The sequence below is a fragment of the Tasmannia lanceolata genome, unplaced genomic scaffold (genome assembly GCF_043159265.1).
Source record: "Tasmannia lanceolata isolate RefF3 unplaced genomic scaffold, GAP_Taslan_0.1 ptg000008l, whole genome shotgun sequence".
NCBI lineage: Eukaryota > Viridiplantae > Streptophyta > Magnoliopsida > Canellales > Winteraceae > Tasmannia > Tasmannia lanceolata.
In genome coordinates, this window is record NW_027518685.1 from 26833590 (window position 1) to 26860554 (window position 26965).

General features: G+C 38.3%; 1 protein-coding gene across 1 annotated transcript in view; it reads left to right on the plus strand.

Moving 5' to 3' along the window:
* The window catches only part of LOC143885013 (P-loop containing nucleoside triphosphate hydrolases superfamily protein), a 29094-nt gene extending 7959 nt beyond the window's left edge, over nt 1–21135 (plus strand). The window contains exons 2-19 of the mRNA XM_077388955.1: nt 2860–3010; nt 3974–4120; nt 4232–4322; nt 4404–4522; nt 6553–6743; nt 7251–7461; nt 7963–8203; nt 8636–9075; nt 11206–11290; nt 11862–12064; nt 12265–12617; nt 12901–12997; nt 13106–13324; nt 17585–17824; nt 18357–18566; nt 19174–19443; nt 20007–20210; nt 20609–21135. Of these exons, the coding sequence (XP_077245070.1) occupies nt 2873–3010; nt 3974–4120; nt 4232–4322; nt 4404–4522; nt 6553–6743; nt 7251–7461; nt 7963–8203; nt 8636–9075; nt 11206–11290; nt 11862–12064; nt 12265–12617; nt 12901–12997; nt 13106–13324; nt 17585–17824; nt 18357–18566; nt 19174–19443; nt 20007–20210; nt 20609–20773 (3624 nt within the window). The 5' untranslated portion in view covers nt 2860–2872 and the 3' untranslated portion in view covers nt 20774–21135. The remainder of the gene's footprint in view (nt 1–2859; nt 3011–3973; nt 4121–4231; nt 4323–4403; nt 4523–6552; nt 6744–7250; nt 7462–7962; nt 8204–8635; nt 9076–11205; nt 11291–11861; nt 12065–12264; nt 12618–12900; nt 12998–13105; nt 13325–17584; nt 17825–18356; nt 18567–19173; nt 19444–20006; nt 20211–20608) is intronic.
* The last annotated feature ends 5830 nt before the right edge of the window (nt 21136–26965 follow it).

A 26965-nucleotide genomic window follows, 5' to 3' on the forward strand; every position in this document is an offset into this window, starting at 1 on the left:
GTCATGTTGTGTATTTTGTTGTGTTTTCTTACTTTTCTGTGCAGACCTTATACCTTTAGCTGTAGCATGCATGTGTTTGTCCACCAGAACTTAGACATCAGTTAGGCATGTCACTCATAACCTAGCTGTGCTTAGGCGACACATCTTTTATTTTATTTTGTGTGTTTATTATTTTATCCCCTGGTCATGCATGATTAGGTAGACGTCTTCTCGGGGATATTTTGTTCCCATTTCACATGATTTTGCCCAAAATTCTTTGGAGTTAATGAAAATGGCAGAAGAGACCAAGTGCTTGCACTCGGACGAATTTGGGGTGCTCTTCGGACCTTCTCCATTCGTAACCAGGCACGAACCCATATATATTTCTGATTATCCATTGCACAGAGGATTTGATTTTGGGGTTCCATGGCCTATCCATGGATGGCGACTCTGAGTTATTTTAGGTACGTCCTGATTTGGGGATTTATCCTTAGATCAAGAGGTATCTAGTTTGTATCGCCACTCGTGCTATGCTATGAGGGTGGCATCCGTTTCGAGATTTCCTTGGCAGAGCTCTCTTTAATGTGGAGATCGAGAGGATGTAGGGACTCGTTTCCTCATCATCCTCGGATCGGGGTCCACACCGCCGCTACATAGGATGATCCAAACAGTCCATTGGTTGGCCACAACTTGAATAGGTTGTGCCCCAAAAATCATTTTGGTAGGATGACCTTAACCATCCAATCTATAGATAGACTTCACATTATGAAAACTTCAATAGATCCGAGGGCTTGGATCATACCATGTAAATGATTTTTGGGGCACAACCTATTTACGCTGTGACCCAACAAATGGACGGTTTAGATCATCCAATGGAGTAGGCCGTATGGTGCATTTTGAAAAATACCCACCCCCATCATATAATTTAGGAAAAATTATTAAAAAAAATTAAAAAAATGCAGAGTTTTTGTTAAATTGTGAATGAAGGGTAAACATTTTAAAACAATGAAAGAGGGGCTGTCACGTCTTGTCAGGGACGGGAAATGACAAGAATACCCTTCTCTTTTAAAAGCCATCTTTTTACCCATCTCTCTCTCCTGTCGGGTCTTGTCAGGGACGGAAAATGACATGAATACCCTTGTCTTTTAAAAACCTTCTTTTTACCCATCTCTCTCTCTCTCTCTCTCTCTCTTTCTGTGTGTGTGTGTGTGTGTGTGCAGGAATTTTATATGCTGTAAACAGTGGGGCTCACTTCAAAGGATGATCCAAAGCATTCATTTGTTGGACCATGACGTATATAGGATGTACCCGCATATCTCCACATGAAGATCCTAACCCCTCCATTTTGTACAAGGACTGTACACATCCAACTTAACCCCTAATGTTTCAAAAGTTACAAGTAAACCCCCTGTGGTTCAATTTGTATAAGGTAGGCCCCCTCTTTTGAAACACTGTCAATGCTAATGAAGACCCCATACAACCCTCCAAACCCCATACCCGAATCCAAACACTACCAAAAACACAGTGGACCCACATTGTTTGGATCATCCAAAGCGTTCATTTGATGGGCCCTCACATATATAGAATGCCCATTCTACTGAACTCCATTCGGAAGTCCGAAAAAAGTTTTGGACTTCCGAATGGAGTCCAATAGAATGGGCATTGTTGTGGACTCCATTCGGAAGTCCGAAAATTTGTTCGGACTTCCGAGTAGGGCTAGGAGCCTAGGAGCTGATGGTACGTCCTCAGATTGAAGGGTTAGGATGATCCGATGGAGCTGATTTTTTCGGCACACCCTATATATGTGAGGGCCCATCAAATGAACGCCTTGGATGATCCAAACAATGTGGGCCCACTGTGTACCTCGGAACCACTAGGGAACCACATTTTATACCTCGGAACCACTAGGGAACCACATTTTATACCCCGGAACCACATTTTATATCTCGGAACCACATACTATACCTCGGAACCACTCCGGAACCACATTCTATACCTCGGAACCATTAGGGAACCAAATTTTCTATCGCCGGAACCACTAGGGAACCAAATTTTATACCCCGGAACCACTAGGGAACCACATTTTATACCTCAGAACCACTAGGGAACCACATTTTATATCTCGGAACCGCTACGGAACCACATTTTATACCTCAGAACCACTAGGGAACCACATTTTATACCCCGGAATCACTACGGAACCACATTTTATACCTTGGAACCACTAAGGCTATGAAGCACGGGTACTCTCCGGAGGCCCACGCACCCGTATCCTATTTTTATAAATCCTCACTATTGATCATCTTCAATAAAGAGATAAGATCATTTAGGGGCCGCTTGGATACGCGGATTTTAGAATCTTGGATTTCCTCAAAATCGTAGTTGGGAGACGAGAGAAGAAGGAGACCGACCCGTATCGCTTCTCCGGAGGAGACCGACAAAATCGTAGTTGGGAGACGAGAGGAGCCCGACAATTAAATTTTACTATTTAATTTTTTATTTTTTATAAATATATAATAAAATATAAAAATATATTATATTCAGCGTACCTCCAACGTGCCTGTATCCTTTTTTTTTAAAAATCACGTATCCAGGCACCCGTATCGTGTCGTACCCGCACAAAAAATCACATATCCACGTATCTGTATTGTGTCGTACCCGCACCCTGCATAAGAAATACATTACAACTACCCCATGAACACCATAATTATATGCACATATCAAAGAACATGAAATCATGTGACAAGAAACTAGCATAATTGTTAATTTCTTTTATGCCCGATTATCATTATAAAGTGTGAATTTTTTATCTTGATTTTTTATCTTGTCATTACATCCTTTTTGGCAACGTTGATTTGTTCACTCTTGTATTGGTTGCAGGTTTTGCACATAGATGGCGATTACTTCAGTCAACCATGAACAGTCTCACAAGTCGCATAGATCCCGTCAATCAGGTCCCTCTGCCAAGAAGAAGGAGAGTTCCGACAAGAAGAAGAGGGAGATTTCTGATGGGAAAAAACAAAACCCTAAGGTTGTTTAGTCAGTCACTACACATTCGTGATTTTTTATGCCTTGTACCCCATGCACGATTTTACCCATTTTTTGTTTAATCTATGCCGAGTTATCTGCTCATAATATTTGTAATAATTAGAAATCCTGTATCTTTTCCATTTCTGATGCTTTGATGTGATTTGAGATTTGAAGATTTCAAGCATTATGCAAATTACTAATTGTATGTTTTTTACTGTACACTGTTACTGTGATATTAAATATTTATGTTTCATTGCATACATTTCTAAATAAAATTATTATGATATAGATTGGTACTGCATGCTTGTATCTTACACAATCATAAATGAGCCCGTACTCATGTGTCTCTGATACCGAGCTACATCCGTACACTTTGTATGTCTGTTCCATCTATTTTTCAGTTCAAGTGATTTATGTCTGTGTTCATAATACACATGTGAAAAATGTCATGTAATATCACTTTGAATCAGTAGCGGTGCCTGTCGTGTTGAGAAATACTGCAAAATGTTGCAATACCTTTTATCAAGGAGCTACGTGTATTCATCCATAGGAAATTGTGCAGTTTGAGTTCATCTTCCCTTGTTGGAGATTGTTGTGTTCTAACATATTTATACTTTCTCAGATAACGTAAGTCATTATTTAAATGATAGTTTCAAAGCTCCTCTGCGCCATCATCTTTTCGCCTGAGTTGACTCCCTTTTGCCTTTGCTGCGTTCTTGAGTGGGTCCACATTTTACCCTACAAAGTCGATCGAAACTCCTCTAACCCTCCCACCATTCAAAAAAAAAAAAAAAAACCCTCCTTTGACTCTCCCAAGTTATAACTGCATCAACAAAGTATTCATCCGTGTCAACTGCGTACTCTATCATGCCTCACCTAATTGACAGTGATTTGCTTTGGTCGCGTTTTGGCACGCACCCACATCTTGAAACACTTGTTTGAATATTATATTTCTTTGTGGCAGGCATTTTCTTTTCGTTCAACAGTGAAGGCCAAGCGTTTACAGTCACGTTCCTCAGAGAAAGAGCAACGTAGGCTTCATGTTCCAACAATTGATCGTTCAATTGGCGAGCCCGCTCCATTTGTTGTTGTAGTGCATGGACCTCCAAAGGTATAAATATTAACAGCTAATAGTTGATTAAGAATCAAAACATTCGATTATGCCTTCACTTGAAACAAATATGGAACTTTTCTGGGAAGTTATTGATATGCTTTCTTGCAGGTTGGGAAATCTTTGTTGATAAAATGTCTTGTAAAGCATTACACCAAGCATAACCTATCCGATGTTAGAGGTCCAATTACTGTTGTATCTGGTAACCTGCCAACCTTTACTCTTCAACAATTAAATTTTGTATTTTCTGTTAATATTTTATATTGGATCCTCTTTATGTTAGGTAAGAAAAGAAGGCTGCAGTTTGTGGAGTGTCCAAATGATATTAATGGCATGATTGATGCCGCAAAGTTTGCTGACGTTGCATTGCTACTTATTGATGGAAGTTATGGTTTTGAAATGGTGAGTCTCACAATATCAGAGGTTGGAGAGATGTTCTTTGCATTGATTCCTAGTTGTAGATTTTATTAGCTTTATAATATACTGCATTATCAGCCTTAATGATTCTTCCACATATATGCTTATGTGAAAATTTCTTTGTTTTCGAAACATGTGAAAGGCATCCATTTAATTTCTTTTTAATAACTATAGTGGATTTAAAAACCAGCTTCAAGTTAGATGCTTGAGAAAAATATGTATAGTTTTATGGATAAAAAAATTGTGTTCTGTAGATTTTTCACCAAAAGATAAATCATTGAGCTTTCCTCGCCAGCTACATAGTACCACCTGCTTTCATTATAATCTCCAGTTCTTACTGAATGCGGTTTTGATTTGCAAGCTTGAAGGACTTGCACTCAGTGTGCATTCAGTTTTTTAATATATTCCGATAGCATATATATTTAGAAGGAACAAAAGTCATACAGGTGATTAATACCTAACCAACCGATCATGGTCTTGTAGACTTAAGGTTCACTGGCTCTTTATGGAGAACTTTGGAGTGTAATGTAATGACCTCATCTGTATACTTGTACCGGGTACAATAGTATTGTGTGTATATATTTTTGAATGTACTTGTGTGTGTGTGTGTGTGTGTGTGTGTGGTGCGGAAAAGTGTTGCTACTCGGTCTTGTAGCTAAGCTTATCTACTCGGTCGGGTTAAATACAGTGGGGGCCCACATTGTTTAGGTGATCCAAACCATTCATTTGAAAGTCCCTTACCTAGATAGGGTGTCCACAAAAAACCAGACCCATAGGATGATCCTAACCCATCCAACAGTGGAGGGCAAAATGGGGAAAAAATGGACAGACACAGTTTGTCCACAAATCTGCCCATTTTTCCCTCCATTGTTGGATGGGTTAGGATCATCGTATAGGTCTGATTTTTTGTGGATACCCTATCTAGGTAAGGGACTTTCAAATGAATGGTTTGGATCACCCAAACAATGTGGGCCCCACTGTATTTAACCGGACCGAGTAGATAAGCTTAGCTACATGCCCGAGTAGCAACACTTTTCCGATATATATATATATATATATATATATATATATATATATATATATATATATATATATATATATATATATATATATCTTAATTTCTTGCTTACTATATATCTATTACTATAGACATACGTAAAGTCCTGCATTTTTTTCTTTTCTTTTTTCCGAAAAATCCATTGTTTTGACGCGTGCATTTTCACGTCAAAACAGACCATGGCTCCCCTGTAAAGCTCATAAATCCCCATCTAATCCCTAACTCCTCCCTGTACATGTCTCACTCCACGTACCCATATAATTTAAATGAGAAGTTGCTGCTGAAAAGCATACTGCATTTTTTGTTTTGATTTTAAATTCCATTTATTAGATGGGTTTATGGTTGAACTGGTCTGAATCATGGTCCAACCAGTTTGGACCAAATTGAGACCTTTTCCAGTTCAATAAGCGATCCGGTTTTTAAAACATTGCATTAGAGGAGTTGGCATGAGTTGCCAAGTAGTCAAGACAAGCCTTCTCAGATGATGGGTCTTTATGCTAGACTATTTTGCACAATGCTAGAAAAGCCCAAAGTCTCATGAGAACTCATGTCTTACTCTTCTCGCTTTTTGAAGTAATTAAGCAATGACAAATAGATATGAATATTTTCTTGCTGTAAACAACCTCCAAACGATATAGCATGGAGAAGGTTGCATTCAGCTCATTCAAACCAGGAATGTTATACTGCTTGTGATGGTAAACTATGCATTAATGGAGCTATTCAGTTTTGAGCCCTCAGATTGGCTATATTAACAAATATTATCATTATCTTTTGTACAGGCTATTTACTTCCTTTTGGTATATGCATATGCATACTTGTTACTATTAAATCAGGATAAAAAAGTTCTGTAAAACTGGCACCCAATACTAATTACCCTTAGCTAGTTGGTTAATATGTTTTGCTAAATGTTACAGTTCACTTTTTTTTATTCTAAAGGTGGGTTTCTTCTTTTTTGCAGGAGACTTTTGAGTTTCTTAATCTTTTGCAAGTTCATGGATTCCCACAGGTTATAGGTGTGCTTACTCATCTTGATAAATTCAAGGATGTAAAGAAACTGAAGAAGACGAAGAAGATCCTCAAGCATCGCTTTTGGACTGAAATACATGATGGAGCAAAGCTCTTCTATTTATCTGGTCTTATTCATGGGAAGTAAGCCTCTTGAATTCTCATATGCTATCATCTTTTTTTATTTTCCTTCCATTGTTAAGATGTTGCGAAATATGTTGGTCAATGCTTTATGTTTCCCGAATGGTAGAGAATTATATATTAAAAGATGAAAAACGCGACCAAGAGGATCACGAGTACAAATAAAGAGAAGGAAAATGAACTTAAAAACTGTACAAGGAAGAATATGACACGAAGAGGGCATGACTTAGGCCTTTCAAGGAGGCCAAAAGTTAAAAACCACCAAGCTAGCCTTTGAGACACCTTCCTTTGCCATGTGATCCGCTTCCCTATTAGCCGATCTCTTTACATGAGAATAAGCGATCTTGAAACTCCCAACCTTATCTTGAATCTCGTCAAACCAATGGGCAAATCTCCAAGGGATGGGGAGACTCCCCTTGAGTTATATGTTGGTAAATGTTGTTCTACGATCATTTATAAATAGTGAGTTCAGGGGGTTCTTCTTTCTAATGCCTTCCACTGTGTGAACAGGTACGCTAAACGTGAAATTCACAATCTTGCAAGATTCATTTCTGTCAAGAAATTTCATCCTTTATCCTGGCGAGCTTCTCATCCTTATTTATTGGTAGATCGACTTGAAGATGTTACTCCTCCAGAAAGGGTGCACATGGATGAAAAATGTGATAGAAACATCACTTTATATGGTTACCTTCGAGGTTGCAATATGAAGAAAGGAACCAAGGTATGTCTCTTGAGGCTTTATAATTATGTTTGGGCAGTGTGGTGATGGAAATTGTTCTATGACTTGCCCTAGAAACAATTTCTATATCAGCAAATGGGTGCAAAATGGTTTTGTAAAATGTCAGAAGATAGCCCTCAGGCAATTGGGTAGTTACTGAGGTTCTCCTTGTTGGTCGTATTTGCTATGCTCCTTATTCTCCAAGAATAAAAAAAAATTCTTTGGATAGTTTAGTTGTTTTTCATACCATTCAAAAAAAAGTTCAGTTTTGGTGACTTTGAAGTTTGAACTAGTTGTCAATGCATCTCCTTGTTTATGATCACTGAGATTAAAAAAACAATACTTTTATTTCCGAAACTGGCATTAGGAGCAGTTTGAAATGATAATGATGGCAGTCTCACTCTGCTTATTCTTGGGGTGGATTCAATTTTTTCCTGGTCAACCCGATGTCTATCTAGGACCTAGTAATTGGTTTTTATGAGCTGATTTACGGTTAATACACAGGTGCATATTGCTGGTGTGGGTGATTGCAATTTAGCTGGTGTGACAGGCTTAGCCGATCCGTGCCCTTTACCATCGGCTGCGAAAAAGAAGGGTCTTCGTGACAAGGAAAAACTTTTCTATGCACCTATGTCTGGTGTTGGGGATCTTCTTTATGACAAGGATGCCGTCTACATAAACATAAATGAGCATCTGGTTCAGTTTTCTAAAATGGATGATGAAAATGCCCCAGTGACGAATAAAGGTATGATGAGTTTTTTTTTTTTCATGATATTTTCTTCTTCCATACAACAAGGAAAAAAAAGGCATTGAGTCTTTCTCAGACATGTTTCTTTTTGGTGTTAGTGTACAGGCACCATTTTTTGTCATTTATAGAACCATTCAGTTACGACCTTTCATAATCTACCTCAATTTGTGTAGAAAGAGAAATTATATGATGAAAGGCCCTACAAACGCATAAAGGTGGTACGTCATAAGTACCACCCTTGATATTTGATCCAACAGAGTGAGCTGCTGTTGGATCAAATATCAAGGATGGGATGATGGGTATGTGTTTATATGGCCCTTCATCATATAATTTCTCGTTTAGAAATGCCATTTAGTGAAATCATGATTTTGGTTACGACAATCATCTTAGTTTTTATGCTTATGTTTTTCCTTTGCATTTTTTCCTCAGGAAAGGACCACGATGTAGGCGAAGTCCTGGTAAAAACACTGCAGAATACAAAATTCTCAATTGATGAAAAGTTGGAGCAGAGTTTCATTAATCTTTTCAGTAGAAAGCCTTCAAAAGATACTATGAATGGATGTAAAGATGATTCCCAATTTCACAGTGGCACCGGTCAGCATAACATTAGCTCCTCAGATCAAGATCATGCTCATATGGATGACATGGAAAATTCAGATCAAGACAAAGACTCTGAACATGATATGATTGAAGAAAATGAAGCTGATGGTTTGGATGAAGAAAGTGATGATGCATGGCTAGAAGGGGATGGAAATTGTGAGAAGCAAACCCCTCTAAAATCTGACCTGAAGGAAGAAATAGAGTTCCATAGTGGAAGACTGAGGAGGAAGGCCATCTCTGCAAGTGGCGTAGAGACTGACAAACTAAAGGTATTCCCCGAGAATGCATCATATATGAGGTTACTTTCATCAAAAACTAGATTCTTGGTGGTATGTATATGTGGATATTTCTTGTTGGACTACTCACTGTGTGCGGTCTCTATTTTATGTGAAGTGGCTAGAAGCTAAAAATGTAGAAAGCACATAAATGCATGATTACTTGATTAGTAAATGTGATGTATTTTATTTTATTTTTCCTATTTTAGTTAGTATTTTTGCTTGCACACAAGCAGACACACTATGTTGTCTCGTGGATCTCTCGTTTTCAAACATGATACTCTTTCTTGATAATGTCACTTCAAATCTTTTTTTCTTCTTCTGACCATACTATTGTTTCATGATGTAATGTTTAATGTATCCACAAGAATGTTATATTTTTGAAGCCGGGAGCAACTTAACGTGGAATTTACCATGTTGCTACATGGCTGTGTCAAATGTTGCGTGGCATCTTTTTTCCAACATTGAGATAGCATTTCCAAATCAATGCATTATTAGTTAGACTATCTATTGAAGTAGACTTACTTGAGGGAAGAGGGGCACCCAACAATCCTATGCTGCAAAAGTGTAAATCAAGCAGACTTATTCAGTTCCTCGAGGGAAGAGGAGAACCCAACACTCCTACGTCTCTAATACTGCCCTCTAAACCTGAGGAGCTTTTAAACGACAATGAGCCTGTGTCTTCTATTTGTGCATTGAGAGTTAGATGAGGTTCATATATCTTGTTTTTGAAAGCGATAAGAGAATTTGGACGTATGACCCTCATGGTTGCTTTTAAGTTGAATCCTCATTTTTCTTCTTTTTTCTCGCGTCCTTGCTCCTCTCCCTCAATGTATTCCAGTTGGACCCCTTCTCCTTTTGGTGCGCTCTAGTTACTCGTTGATGGAAGTTTTTAACGTACTTGTGACGTAATACAAATCACAACTAAGAAGGGTTTCTTGGAAACCAGAATTGGAACTCGAGAACTCATTGAAAATATGTGTTGGATGATGGAAAGAAAGTAACAAATCTAGATGGCAATAAGATTCTCGGGTCATGGCATGAAAATATAATCAAAATTTGAGAACTTAAGACTTTCTATGAGTAAAATTAATTATAACATCAATCCACATAAACACATGCAAGAATTCAAGAATAGAAAAACTTACAAAACTCACAATTCTGAAATTTAGCAACTCATAAAGAAGGTGATTCAATTCCCGTGTACAAAAATGTCACAGGGTCTTCACAAATCCCATAACAATTTGCAGTGTGCCTCTCGTGAAAAAAAAATCAGGTTCTCAATTTGGGCATTTGTTTTTCCGAAGAAATTGGGAAATTTCAATTTGGGTGATTTAGGGTTGTGGTAAAGAATGGTGCGGATCTAAAGTTCAAGCTAGCCCCATCCAATGAGGCAGAAGTACAAGCTCAGCTACCCATGAAGATTTGCAGATGTGATTGAGGAGATTTTTGGCTTGATTGAGGGTCATAATATTGATATTTTTTTTGAATGGTGTCATGATATTGATGCTGTCCCCAACTAGTTTGGGACAAAGGCTAGGATTTTTCAAGCCCGTGACACCAGTCTCCCCTGTTATGAAGTGAAGATTCTTTCATGGAATGTGAGGGAGGGCATGGGGGCGCAAAAAGGGGATCCTATCAGCTTGTTCCGACCTAGGATAATAAGCTCATGAACTTGGTCCTACCTCACCGTCGAGAAACGAAAGAAGACTTCCATCAGTTGAGTTGCTTATAGTGAAGCTGATAAACTTGCTTATTCTGGTGTAAGTAGAGATGTGGTCTAAGTTTTTTTTTTCCTTCATTCCTAAGATGTCTGGTTTTTGTAGTTTCTTGCAGGATCTTGCTTGGCTTTTGTTTTGCCTTTCTTCTATAATGTTACCCCCTCAGTTTCCTTGTATTTATTGCTTTGCCTTTTCTCTTGATATTACCTCTCTCTCTATATATATATATGTGCGTGTGTGTGTGTGTGTGTGTGTTGGATATTACTTTCAGTATCTTATCGCAGGTTATTGAAACCTATGGTTGCGGTAGATCTTTGAGGACTATCAGGGTTTGATTTTAGTATCAAGTAATTTCTTTTTCTTGTGGCTTATGGCCCAACTCTCAATGTTCTCTTGGTGACAGGATTCTGATGTAGAAGATGATGTGGATGATCAGTTATCCGCAGATTCAGATTTATTAGTAGAAAGTGAGGATGACCATAATGATGGTAGGTTCTATACTGCGTTGTGAATTCCTTTTATGTCGCTGTGTTTAAGGGTAAAAAGATATTTGTTACAGAGTTGATCTAATCATTTGTGAAGAATATACACGAGATTAGTTTGGTTTAATGCTTTTGTAATCATATATAATCATGGATTTAAATTTCAGTTTCGGGGCTGAAACCAAAATTTTGGCCGAAATCCGGTAAAAGTATAATTAATTAATTATTTCGGTAATTTCGGCCGAATTTTAGGAAAAATATTAATTTCTCGAAATTTAGACCGAAATTTCCAAAGGCCAAAATTTCCGAAATTTTGGATTTCACGAAATTTCAGATTTTTGGCGAAATGTAAAATCATGTATATAATAATGAGCTAGTATTGGTCACGGAATAGAAATGTAAACTCGAATTAAAATTCATTGAAAAGGAATGTAGGAAATCTATCATCGGTTATTTTATTTTTTGGAAATCCTTATTGGAAATGCAGGATTGGCATAATTTATTTATTATTTTCTGTTTAATTCTGACTTCTGAAGCTATTATTTTTTCCTATCCTCTTTTTTATTGGTACACACAGATAATGAGATGGGAAATTCTTCAAAGTGGAAAGAGTCCTTGGTTTCCAGAACAGTCTCGGGGCAAAATACTAATCTAATGCAACTTGTATATGGGCAATCCACATCACAAGCAACAACCTTTATTCTGGAAGCACAGGGTGATAGTGAGAGTGAAGGTAGTGAGGATGATGACTTCTTCAAGCCAAAAGAAGACAATACCAAGGTATCGTCTAGAAAGATATTGTTCCCACTTTATACTTTACTTTTTTGTCATAGCTAGACTTTTTTTCCCAATAATAGTTTTTTTTTTAAATTTCCAAGAGTGTGAATTTTGTATTGTTAAGATATTTTAAAAATTAAAATTTTGACCTTTTATGTTTATCATACGTTGGTATAATGTTTTTTTAATAATGTTCAATGCAGAAATTGAGTGAGAGATTAGACGCTGATAACGTCAATTCTGAAGACTGCTCCAAATTCACAAGTCGTAGACAGGTCAAGGACTGGTCAAATGAAGAACTTATTGAAAATATTCGTGATCGTTTTGTCACTGGAGATTGGTCAAAGGCTGCTCGTAGAGGTCAAGCTGCAGATGATAATGGAGAAGATGATGACTCTGTTTATGGTGACTTTGAAGATTTAGAAACTGGAGAGGAGCACAGGAGCCATCAATCACGTAATGCTGATGGGGATGCAAAGATTTCTGAAGGAGATGACCCTGAGATTGAGGAGCGCAGGCTTAAAAAACTTGCTCTTCGGGCAAAGTTTGATGCCGAATATCCTTTTTTTGGTAATTTTGTTATGTGGTCTCTTGAGATTTTTTGCTCCATTTGCACCACTCAGACTTTAATGTATGGCTAAACTTTAGGTTGTACTTCACCTCTGCTTGCCCTTGTATGGTTTCGTAGAACTTGTTATTAAAGACTCATCTTTGTAGTCCCTAAAAAGGTCTGGTCTTTCTAATTTATATTCTAGCTTTTGGACTCTTACATTTTTTCTCTCCATGTTGGGAAAAGCCATTTCATAAACCATCTTTGCATGACCTTAACTTCGGTTTACATATAGTGGATCTGAGCCACCAGATGAGGAAATTGATCAAAAGAATGAGGCAAAGTTTCATAGAAATCGCGCCAATGATGGTGGATATTTTGACAAGGTAAACCCCCCCCCCCCCCCCACACACACACACACCCCCTCTTTTGTTTAGACCAATGCTTTTACTTTAAGTGGCAGGAATGTGACAGATAAGGGTATGGCTTTGTAGTTAAAGGAGGAGATTGAACTACAGAAACAAAGGAATATAGCTGAACTCAATGATCTGGACGAGGACTCTAGACTAGAGATAGAAGGTTTTAGAACGGGGACTTATCTGAGGCTGGAGATTCACAATGCCCCATTTGAGATTGTCGAACATTTTGACCCTTACCATCCTATTCTGGTTGGAGGCATTGGCCTTGGAGAGGAAAATGTTGGATACATGCAGGTCAGTATGTGCTTACCATCAGAGTTTTGGTTTTGTTGTCACTATTGCGATAAATTCCACTTGTTGATGGGCAAATGATGACCCATTGGACGGCATATTCATTTGAAGAGTAAATTCAAGTGTTTGATCCTCGATCCATTTATTTATTTTGATTTTATAAGAAGAAAACTGTAAAGAAAACATTAGTGGCTGAAATTCCTTTTGATATCTGGGATCTTGTTTATTATGAATGTTGGAGCTGCTACTTTTCTTGTAAAGGTAAGGTCAGTTTTCAAAATCTTATTCTGATATTCACTATACCTCAACAAACTATATCGATATTTATATGTTCTCGTAATATGTGTCAATATTTCTTGTAGGATCTCTCGATGTGTCTTTAATCTCTGTCATTGTTTTACTCCGTAAATCCGTTGCCGTGAACTTATTTATAGAATTAAACCTATCCAATAAGCATCTAAATTATAAGGTATTTTGAACCTAATTTGTTCGATTTAAGTGGTGAACTTATATTCAACATGGTTAATAAAAACCGTAACACTTGTCACAAAAGATCATAGGGTCTTATTAGCTTTCCTTAAAATATTGATTTGATGCAGTCATGGTTTTAAATTTCGGCTCGGATTTCGGTTGGGACCGAAACCGAAATTTATCGAAATTGAATATATATATATTTTTAAATATAGTATTTTCCCTAAATTTAGGGTGAAATTACCTGAAATTTCGGTAATTTCAGCCAAAATTTGGTAAAGAATAAAATATTGTTTTTTTACTGTTTCGGTAAATTTCAGCCAAAATTTGGTAAAGTATAAAATAATGTTTTTTTACTGTACCAGATTTTAGCTGAAATTTCGTGATCTTGGCTGAAATTTTGGTTTCGGCCAAGGCCGAAATGGATGTCGAAACCAAAATTTAAAACCGTGGATGCAGTTCTTTTCCTAAAAAAAAGCTATGCTCAATTTTCTTGACAATGGAAGAAGTGTATGCCCTTCTGCTGAGCTTCTGTTCTTTGAAGATGCATCCCCAATGTTCCTTTCCTTATGATGGTTGAGATGATGATCTATGTCAGCTTAATTATGTTTTGTTGTTAGGAGTGCGTCTTTTTTTATAGGGACCATCCTAGGGTAAATTTTAAATGTCTTTTAGTTGTCTTTTAAGTCCCTTAAGTTATATGAGGGGTACATATAGGGGTGTAAATGGATATTCGAAAATTCGATTACCGTCCGCATCCGAATCCATTTAAATCGAATATTATCCGGATCCGTTTATGAGATATCCGGCTCTAAGTGGATGCGAATCTGGTAAATGGTATATCCGATCCGTTTAACATCCGAATCCGAGAAGTAAATTCTTTTTATTTATTATTAATAATATCATTAATATTTATTTTTAGTAATGACACACTATCTTTTGTTTCTAAAAGAAAATTCAGAAAAGTGAATTTTCTTTTTAGAAAAAAAAAACAAAAAGTGTTTTGGGTAGGAAATGAAGTAATCTCTCATTTTAAGGGCATTCTTGGAGTTTGACATGACGTCTTTAGGAAGCAACAAATGTGGGTTGTAGGATGAAAGAGACAAATGGGTGGTGGTGATTGAAAGAAGATGTCATAGTTTCTAGAGAATTCTAAAGCAAAAAGGCCATCTAGGTCATTGGTGGTAAATGGATGGCTCAGATCAATTTCCCAACTTATGGTTATATAAAAACCCAAAATGCAATCAAAAGAGGGGACTTCTAAGGTTTACAAAGAGAAGCAAGAGAGAGGAGAAAGGAGGAGGCTTAAACACCATCTTTGGCATTCCTTGGTGCCTCCAACCCACCAAAATCCACCGCCGCCCCTTTCCACCTTCTCACAGTCACCTCCATCACCGCCAGTCACCTCAATCTTTAACCCAATACCCATCTCCATCCCCATTTCTCTTCATCTTCCACAATCAGCACTCCCACTTCCCCTGTTCAAAATAGCCCAAACCCATTCCATCATATACAAAAAAAAAAAAAAAAAAAAAAACCCAAAGACCACTACCAACACCATGATCCATCCCCATCGCCTCTCTCTCTGCCTTTGTTTTAAAAGGAAGAAAAGGATCCCATATATTTTAGTTTGAGAGTTAATTTTGTGAAGAGAAAGTAGAGGTCTGGTTTTAGGGTTTGGAAAATTCATTCGAGGGGTAAGAAAGAGACGAAAGATAAAGTGCTGGAATAAAATGTTTGAATTTATCGGATAAACGGATACGGATAATATCCGAATTCGAATAATATCTGGCGGATAGGAATTCGGTAATAGATATTAAATATCCGTCAAATTCGAGTCCAAATCCGAATTCGGATAGTCTATACTGTAATCGAATTCGGATATAGCCATATCTGATTCAAATTCGATCTGTTTACACCCCTAGGTACATACTATCTTTTCCCACCAATATCACTTGGTTTCTTTGAGTAATGAGAGATTAAATATCACTCTGTTTACAGGAATTTTTAGTGAGGAGAGAGTTTTTAAGTTATTAGAGGGTATTTTAGTCCAAAAGTATTAAACTTGTTTAGGGTTTTAGGACTTTTTAGTTATCTTCATTTCTTATATATTGTAAGCCTCATGACACTTTTTTTTTAGATACGATGGAATGATGGAATGAATAAAGATTTGAAGTTTTTTTTTCTCTTGTGTGGATGTGATGTCTATTCCTTGCAAAGGTGTGATGCCTTGATCTTTCCTATGGTGTGAAGCCTTGGGATTGCTAGAGTGATTCTAGCATAATCTTCTTCATCTATGGTAAGATGCCAAGGAAAACCCAGGATCCCTTGAGATAAGTATCTTGTTTCCCTTAGTTTAATCTATAATTCCTTCCCTTGGGAAAACTTTAAAAGAGGGATTTCAGTAGTTATTGATAGGTTTATGGTCTGAAACTACTCTTAAACTATTTGAGAAAAAATCACTCCATTTGACAACTTCCGCCTAATGAACTGTCTAGATCATTCTGTCTTCTACATTTTCTGCCATACCTATAATTTTGTCATAATTGTGATTTGGAGTTTGACAATATTTGCCTATTATTGTTATATTTTGCCTACCAATAGTGCTTATTACTTCCTACGGGGCTACCATTCCGGTCTACTCCAATCCCACGCTTCCGCCACTACATCACCATCCTAGGCCGTGATTTTAACATATAAGTGTCTTTTAGGTGTCTTTTAAGTCCCTTAAGTTATAGGAGGGGTACTATCATCTTTTCCCACCAATATCACTTGGTTTATTTGAGTTATGAGGGTTTTAAATAGGTCCCACACACGTATTACGGTAATTTTAGGTGAGGAGAGAGCTTTTAATTCATTAGAGGGTCTTTTAATCCAAAAGTGTTAAGTTTGTTTAGGGTTTTAGAACTTTTTAGTTCTCTTTTCTTATATATTGTAGGTCTCCTGGAACTTTTTTAAGATATGATGGAATGGATAAAGATTTGGAGTTTTTTTTTCCCCTTTTGTGTGGATGCGATGTCTACTCCTTGCAAAGGTGCGATGCCTTGATATTTCGTAAGGTGCTAAGCCTTGGGATTGCTAGTGTGATTCTAGCATAATCTTCGTCATCTTCGGTGAGATGCCAAGGAAAACACTTGGCGGGATGCCTTGAGATAATTTTTGTTTTTCCCTTCTTTTCTTGGTTTCTTCCCCACAATTAATCTTCTCTGGAATTGAAAACCCTAATTTTCATCCATCCTTTTCACCTCTAACTTCCATTCCATAAATTTGCCGTACATCAGTTAAGTATCAAAGCATACATCTGCAACTTCTGCAACTACAAATTTGTACCATCCTTTCTTTTTTATATATATTTCTGGTCGGGGTCCTGCCTAACCTCAGCTTGCTCATAAAAAATAAAAAAAGTATCAAAGCATACATCTGCAACTTCCCGCCATACGTTTGCACATTCCCGGCATTTGCTTGCACGGTTCTAAACATACCCTGACAAAAATATTTTTCCAATCTCATAAGATATTTTAGGAACCAAAACCCTAATTTTCACCCATCCTTTTCACCTCTAATGTCCTTGTCATAGATCCGTCCTACATCAGTTTAGCATCAGAGCGAAGTTGTTTTTCCTTAGATTGTGCTGCATCAGTTTTGCTGCTTAAAGAACGGATGCTTTATACTCTTCTGGATTTATTTTCAAAATAGTTTGCAGTTGGTTTATGCTTCTTCCAATTGATAGCATCGGTATACTCTATCTTAGAACCTTGCTTCATCTGACAAGTTTTTTTTGGTTGCTTCAAGGTCCGGCTGAAGCGGCATAGGTGGTACCGGAAAATATTGAAGACTAGAGACCCAATTATTGTTTCAATTGGTTGGAGGCGTTATCAGACCATGCCTGTCTATTTCATTGAGGATCACAATGGACGGCATCGCATGTTAAAGTACACTCTCGAGCATATGCATTGCCTTGGAATGTTTTGGGGCCCTCTTGCACCTACCAACACTGGAGTAGTTGCTGTCCAGAATGTGTCAAACAATCAGGTTAAATTTTTACTTTCCTTAAAAACTATTGCCATATTTATCGGGTTTAGTCTACCATGTTATCTTGATTGAAAACTATTGCCAGGTTTAGTTTACTATGTTATTTTAATTGAAACACTATTGCCATATTTTTAATTGCCTTAAAAAACTATGCAATTTTGAGTCCAATAATGACTTCTGGACTCAAAATCTATTCTCAAAACCTAAAATGAACAGGCTTACGGAGTATCTTAAGAATTACACCATATTTTGTAAGTATTTTAAGAATTGCACCATATTTCAAGTCACCATATTTCTACATTCGACAGGCTATTAATTGCGGATGACCTGATAGAGAGGCATTATAAAAATGATGGGTAGCATCAATGGCTTTTTTTAGTAGGAATCGTGGATATGATATTGGCTCTCCAAGGGATGACTGTTATGTTATAATAGGAATTGTGGATATGTTATTTGCTTTCCAAGGAATGGGAATGTTATTTTCTATTTTTTGATGTTTTGCTTGCTAAATGGCGTGAATTTGGTCATTCAGGCAGGTTTTAGGATTACGGCAACAGCAGTGGTACTAGAATTCAATCATGCGGCACGGATAGTGAAGAAGTCAAGGCAGGAAGGTCACCCAATAAAGATATTTAAAAAGACGGCATATATTAGGGGCTTGTTTACTTCGGATCTTGAGATTGCTAGGTTTGAAGGTGCATCTATTCAAACGGTCAGTGGAATCCGCGGGCAGGTTAAGAAGGTACGCATCACATATATGGGAATTAGTCATCTTCTCATTCTATGTTTGTTAATGCATCATTTTTTTAATTTACACTAGTAAATCCTATACCCTGATACTTTATCGACTGAAAAGAAGTCCTTTTTTCTATGTGAAGGCTGATAGTGACCTTGAATTTCATAAAAATGGCTAAAAGAAAATTTGAATGAAGACTGAAAATCATCTGTTTTTCTTCTTAAATCTATAGTTTTTGTCTCTTTTTCCGTTTCTTATATGATTTCTATGTCCTCCGAGAAATTACCAATGTACTTATTTTTTTCCCGTTTTTGTCCTTGATTTTGTGAAAGTTGACTAGAAAAACAAGCCTTTTCAATGAAAATAGTAGTATTTTTTTTCCGAAAATGAAGTTGGGACAAAAAACTTGCCTGTTCCATAGATACTTCATCTAATCCATTCATGTGCAATGTCAAAAGATACTTGAAAGATTACATTAAATATGCAAATGTAAGATAAAATGGACAAATAAGCATTCGAAATGCAAGTATAGATTTTCTACCCATTCCGGATTTATTAAGGGCATATTTTTATTCATGGATTATCTTTTTATTTTCACCTTCTTGATGGCCAGGCTGCAAAAGAAGAGCTCGGCAACAAGCCCAAAAAGAAGGGAGGGCAGCCTAAAGAAGGGATTGCTAGATGCACATTCGAGGACAAAATTCTGATGAGTGATATTGTTTTCTTGGATACGTGGAAAGAAGTCGAAGTTCCTCGTTTCTTCAACCCTTTGACAACGGCTCTGCATCCTCGGGAACAGCCCTGGAAAGGCATGAAAACAGTCGCTGAGCTTAGGAGAGAACGTGGTCTTCCCGTGCCAGTCAACAAGGACTCCATCTACAAGGTCCTCTCTCTCTCTCTCTCTCTCTCTCTCTCTCTATATATATATATATATATATATATATATATATATATATATACTGTTCATGTGCTCGAGCGCAGATAAGCTTATCTCTGCTCGAGTGCAGAAAGAGGGTGGGCCCACATTTTTAGGGGGATCCAAAGCATTCATTTGATGGGCCCTATCATAGATAGGATGTCCACAAAAAAATCAGCTCCGTTTGTGGAGGGAAAAATGGGCAGAATTGTGGACAAACAGTATCTATGCATTTTTCCGTGCACAAATGAACCCCCTAAGATGATCCAATGGAGCTGATTTTTGGTATACACTTTATCTATGATAGGGCCTATCAAATGAATGCTTTGGACCCCCCCCCCCCCCCCCCACCCAAAAAAAAATAATTGTGGGCCAACCCCTGTTTTCTGCACTTGAGCGCAGATAAGCTATCTGCGCTCGAGGGCAGGAACAGTTTTCCGTGTGTGTGAATAACCACCGCATTTTGGAAATTTCAATATTTCTATGCCTAGGTCATCTCTGATATATTTTTTTAATGCTTGTGCACTCAGCCTATTGAAAGAAAGCCAAGGAAGTTCAACCCATTGGTGATCCCAAAATCTCTACAAGCTGCTCTGCCATTTGCTTCAAAGCCAAAGGTTAAGCCTGGTCAAAAGCGGCCACTGCTCGAAAGTCGGCGGGCCGTCGTCATGGAACCCCATGAACGAAAAGTTCATGCACTTGTCCAACATTTACAATTGATCAGAAATGAAAAGGTATTCAATGCTCATTCATCAGTTGCAAATCTCAAAGTTGTCGTCAACTATTCTTCCTTAAAACAGCTTTTTCCTCCAATTCCCCTTGAAAATATAGGCGATTCATATCTCTATTTTGATTTCTTTAGGCATCTGTATGCCAGTTGCTCCTGTTGGTAATGCCCGTTGTGTCAAATTAAGGCCCCGTTTGTTTTGGATTTGGAAAATGTATTGTGAGTCCAAAACTGATTATTGGATGTTCAATTTTGCGTCCAATAGTTAGTTTTGTACTCATAAGTTGTTCTCAATTCCCAAACAAACAGGGTGTTACTGATCTGCTACATTTCAAAATCAGTAGCTAATTATGTAGAATTTTCTGAACTGTTTATAATTACTTTTTGAATGAGGGAATTCTACAGATGAAGAAACGGAAGCTCATGGAGGATAAGAAGCGAAAAGCATATGAAGCGGAGAAGGCCAAGGACGAGCAGTTGATGAAGAAACGAAGGAGAGAAGAGCGGCGAGGGAGGTACCGCGAGGAAGAGAAAGAGAAGAGGAGAACCCGAAGAAAAGTTGAAGACTAACATTTTTTACTCCCACAGTTTTGATGAACATTTTTTGGTTTGATCTGATCCTCCAAAAGAAAAAATCAATGATCTGATCCTCAGTTTCAGTTGGGAAGAAAGGTTGGGGAAAGCCCATCATGCTTCATGGACGGTCCACAGGTCGACCATATTTGAGGCGGACAATCTGAGCCATTCAAAGTCATCATATGCTGAAATTATGGGGGTTGAAGGGATTAAAGTATTGTATCTATTTATCCCTCCCATTGGCTGCACAAAAAACTGATGGTTGTAATATTGTTTCGTGTGACTACATAAAACATCTATATTTTTATTTGTCTTAGTTCAAGAGGTGGTTTCTATTCAAGAACATGATTAACCAACTTGTCTTGGTCTCGTTTCAAGATAATAGTATGTTTTTTTTCCTTAAAATTTATATAAAACATCCTTCTGATTATTGACTTAAGGAAAAATTATTAAAAAAATGTAAAGTTTTTGTTAAATTGTGAATGAAGGGTAGACATTTCAAAACAATGAAAGAGGGGCTGACACGTCTTGTTAGGGATGGAAAATGACAAGAATACCCTTCTCTTTTAAAAACCAACTTTTTACCCATCTCTCTTTCCTGTCGGGTCTTGTCAGGGACGGAAAATGACATGAATACCCTTGTCTTTTAAAAACCTTCGTTTTACCCATCTCTCTCTCTCTCTCTCTCTCTCTCTGTGTGTGTGTGTAGAAATTTTATATGCTGTAAACAGTGGGGCTCACTTCAAAGGATGATCCAAATCGTTCATTTGTTGGACCATGACGTATATAGGATGTACCCGCATATCTTTACATGAAGATCCTAACCCACCATTTTGTACAAGGACTGTACACATCCAACTTAACCCCTAGTGTTTAAAAGTTACAAGTAAACCCTTTGTGGTTTAATTTGTATAAGGTAGGCCCCCTCTTTTGAAACACTGTCAATGCCAAAGAAGACCTCATACAACTCTCCAAACCCCATACCCGAATCCAAACACTATCAAAAACATAGTGGGCCCACATTGTTTGGATCATCCAAAGCGTTCATTTGATGGGCCCTCACATATATAGAATGCCCATTCTATTGAACTCCATTCGGAAGTCCAAAAATTTGGTCGGAAGTCCGAAAAAAGTTTTGGACTTCTGAATGGAGTCCAGTAGAATGGGCACTGTACTGGACTCCATTCGGAAGTCCGAAAATTTGTTCGGACTTCCGAGTAGGGCTAGGAGCCTAGGAGCTGATGGTACGTCCTCAGATTGAAGGGTTAGGATGATCCGATGGAGCTGATTTTTTTGGCACACCCTATATATGTGAGGGCCCATCAAATGAACGCCTTGGATGATCCAAACAATGTAGGCCAACTGTGTACCTCGGAACCACTAGGGAACCACATTTTATACCCCGGAACCACTACGGAACCACATTTTATATCTCGGAACCACATTCTATACCTCAGAACCACTAGGGAACAAAATTTTCTACCCCGGAACCACTAGGGAACAAAATTTTATACCCCGGAACCAATAGGGAACCACATTTTATACCTCGGAACCACTAGGGAACCACATTTTATATCTCGGAACCGCTACGGAACCACATTTTATACCGCAGAACCACTAGGGAACCACATTTTATACCCCGAAATCACTATGGAACCACATTTTATACCTTGGAACCACTAGGGAACCACATTTTATACCCTGGAACCACTATGGAACCACATTTTGTACCCTGGAACCACATTTTATACCCCGAAACCACTTCGGAACCACATTCTATAACTCGAAACCACATTCTATAGAATGTGGTTCCGGAGTGGTTCAACTGAAATCGTTTTTTTTTTCATAAAGGAAAAAAAATCTGATTATGGGTTGTAAAGCGAAAATAGAGGGATATAGGTAAAAGGAAGGGCGGACAATTAGACATCCAACCCGTAATCGCAACGACCCAATTGCAAGAGCGGAGGTCTACCAACTGAGCTATATCCCCCCGAGCCAAGTGGAGCATGCATGAAGGAGTCAGATGCTTCTTCGATTCTTTTCCCTGGCACAGCTGGGCCATCCTGGACTTGAAGCAGAGACCTCGTATAGAATGTGGTTCCGAGGTATAAAAGGTGGTTCTGTAGTGGTTCCGGGGTATAAAATGTGGTTCCCTAGTGGTTTCGAGGTATAAAATGTGGTTCCTTAGTGGTTCCGGTGAATAAAATGTGGTTCTCTAGTGGTTCCGAGGTATAGAATGTGGTTCCCGAGTATTTTCGGGGTATAAAATGTGGTTCCGTAGTGGTTCCAGGGTATAAAATGTGGTTCCCTAGTGGTTCCAAGGTATAAAATGTGGCTCCCTAGTGGTTCTGAGGTATAAAATGTGGTTCCGTAGCGGTTCTGAGATATAAAATGTAGTTCCCTAGTGGTTCCGAGGTATAAAATGTGGTTCCCTTGTGGTTCTGGGGTATAAAATTTTGTTCCCCAGTGGTTCCGGGATAGAAAATGTGATTCCCTAGTGGTTCCGAGGTATAAAATGTTGTTCCCTAGTGGTTCCGGTGTATAAAATGTGGTTCCCTAGTAGTTCCGAGGTATAGAATGTGGTTCCCGAGTGGTATAAAATGTGGTTCCGTAGTGGTTCCGGGGTATAAAATGTGGTTCCCTGGTGGTTTTGAGGTATAAAATGTGCTTCCCTAGTGGTTCCGGTGTATAAAATGTGGATCCCTAGTGGTTCCGAGGTATAGAATGTGGTTCCCGAGTGGTTCCAGGGTATAGAATGTGGTTCCGTAGTGGTTCTGAGGTATAAAATGTGGTTTCATAGTGGTTCCGGGGTATAAAATGTGGTTCCTCAGTGGTTCCGAGGTACACAGTGGGCCTACATTGTTTGGATCATCCAAGGCGTTCATTTGATGTGCCCTCACATATATAGGGTGTGCCGAAAAAATCAGCTCCATCGGATCATCCTAACCCTTCAAAATGTGGTTCCCTAGTGGTTCCGAGGTACACAGTGGGCCCACATTGTTTGGATCATCCAAGGCGTTCATTTGATGGGCCCTCACATATATAGGGTGTGCCGAAAAAATCAGCTCCATCGGATCATCCTAACCCTTCAATCTGAGTACGTACCATCTGCTACTAGCCCTACTCGGAAGTCCGAACAAATTTTCGGACTTCCGAATGGAGTCCAGTACAATGCCCATTCTACTGGACTCCATTCGGAAGTCTGAAACTTTTTTCGGACTTCCAAGTCGGACTTCCGTCCCTGACGAGACCCGACAAGAGAGAGATGGGTAAAAAGATGATTTAAAAAAAAGAAGGGTATTCTTGTCATTTTCCGTCCTTGACAAGACCTGACAGCCCCTCTTTCATTGTTTGGAAATGTCTACCCTTCATTCACAATTTAACAATAACTTTGCATTTTTTTAATAATTTTTCCTTAATTTTATAAGGAAATAGTTTTCTCAAAAAAGGGGATTGCTAGTGTCCATCGTAAAAGGCATTTCGCGGCTGGTATGTCGTATCTCAGACCACCCACCTCGTGAATGGGGACAAAAGTTGTTGTCTTCATTCACTAGGTGGTCGGTCTTACATACAACAGACCACCTGCTAAATGCCTTTTGCTAGGGGTGGCAAGAACCGAACCAGACCCGAATAAAAAACCCGAACCGGACTGTTTAGAAAATAGTTTGGGTATGGGTCGATGCAAGTGATGAAGAACCGAACCTATTCAGTTCGGGTACGGATATAACGCATTCGGTTCGGTTCTGGAACCGAAGACCAAACTATTTGAATATATATATAATATTTTTTATATTTCTATTATACATATGCTTATTAATATAAATTTCTTATAATATTAATAAGTAATAGTTAATACTATTCTTATAATAAGAAAGTAACTTTAACTTACAAGTAAATAAGAATTTTTTTTTCATTCAAGGTTAGGTTTTAGTGTTTTACGCGACATATTAATTAATATGTTTTTAGCCATTAGAACCGGAGAAGCAGACCGGACCGAACCGATTATGTTCGGTCCAGTTCGGTTCGGTCCTACTATGTACAATGGTGCGGTTCATTCTTGCGGTTCATGAAACCCGGAACCGAGAACCGAAAGAAAAAAAGTTACCAAGGACCGAGCACCGAACCGGTTGGCCACCCCTACATTTCGCGATGGACCCTAGCAAATCCCCAATTAGAAATAAAGTATTTTGTTTTGAGATCAACAGAAGCTGGTATTCTTCAACTGTTGGCACTTCTCTTCACCACGGCTCTAATTATTAAAGACGAAGAGAGGTAAATAATATATTCGGTCCCCCTTTTCTTCCCTGGCCCACTCCTGTACCATAGTAAGAGCAGTAATAAATACTGTAGAGTGGGGTGGCCCAGGTAAGAAAGGGGGCAAGTATATCACTTTCAATAGATGATCTAAATCCTTACACGATGGATGAATGTATCTTTGGAAAATATGAGCAGTTTCCAAACCATTTATTTCCTAGGCCTTGCTATGGATAGATAATGTGGCAAAATCTGCCCTGTTGGATGATTCTAATCATCCAATTTATGGAGGCTTTTTGATGAATAAGAACCATTTCTTATTTATTTTCTCACCTTTATAGCCTATTCGCTCTCGTGGTTCACCATTTCCACCAAAAACTCAGGGCATATAGTGGGCTTTAAGCGCCAGCAAGAAATGTCAAATTTCAATTTGGTTTATTTTACTGATATGAAATTTAGCACTTGTTTTCTTACTGATTAAGTGGTAGAAGTGTTCTTGAATGAAGTCTTATCAGAACCGAATGATCACTTCTTAGATTCGAATGCTTAAAAAATAAAGGGCTTTAATCATTGAACAAGTGGACACTAAGGCCTATAAAACATAGTGTTTTTATATGGTGTCGGTAGTTGGTGAAGAATTTTTAAAAAACATAGATATGGTTCGATGATCCAAACCATTCATTTGTTGGGCCTTGACTTGGATAGGTTGTGACCCAAAAATTGTTTTTATAGGATGATTCTAAACCTCCATAGAGGGAGGAGACATTATAGAAACCTCTAAAGATTGGACAGTTTTCAGAGGACAATCTATCTAAATTGGGGCCTGTGATACCGATATTCGGTTCCCACGACCAGTGCTGGTAGTGCTCTGACCTGTGATCAACCTGCGCTCACGTTGGGGTCCCGGAGTTAAGGCTTCGGAAGACCTATCTGGCACTCAAGTTAGAAATCGGCACGAAAGGGGGGAACTAGGTAGGAAAAATGACTATTATTGGAGATTATGAGATCCGTACCTTTGAGTGTGGGGTTCTTTTTGTAGAGAATGAGTCCACAACAGTTTAGGAGACTTGCCTCTTTCCTTATTGGGTGATTTCCTTTGGAAATGATCACCAAATTTCCTTATTGCTCTGTTTGGTTGCCATTTTCTGAGAAAAATAGCAGAGAATGTAATTCTACTGATTCACTGAAAGGTGTTTGGTAGAGAATTTAGCGAAATTAAGGAGTTTGACCACCGGGGATGTCGGGTGCTTGTCGGCTGATGTGGAACCCTCAAAATTTGCTCGATGAATTTCTCCAAATCGAAGAAAAAAGTGGAGAAATACTCGGGCAAATCTTATCTTTTGAGTTTTATTAGAAAGTGGCAAATTTTGTGCAAATCTTGGCCAAACCAAACAACATCTTTTAGATTTGCTGTCAATCTCCCCGTTGACTGATTTCCTTTTAATCTCCCTTTGACTTCTTCTTCTCCGTATCCTCCCAACATCTACCAGCAACCAAACAAAGCATAGGAACTGGTTTCTATTAAAGGTTCATTGACCTTGGGAGCGTCGGCATGCCCGTATAAGACTTTCTTTCCCTTTTCGAATTTGAGGATGTTGCTAAATTGACGAGAAACACGAATCCTTCCTTATCTTTCTTCTAGAAGGCGAGGTTGGTTTCCTCATTTAGGATCCATGCCCTATAGAAGCTTCGGGAAGAGGGGACATTGGGAAATAAGAAATTGTTCTTGAGTGTTTAAGTCATTTGCTCATAAGAATGAAGAGGGTATTTTCGGAAAAGCGAAATTACTTATGGGCAGTTTCGTAAGGTGGAAGCAGTATTTTCGTAAATTCCTGATTGTAGATGGTCTTTAGTTATGGTGCCGGCTCAGGAAGGAAAAAATATCCAAGGTTGTTACGTTGATCCAGCGATCGTTCGACACGTGTACGTCTC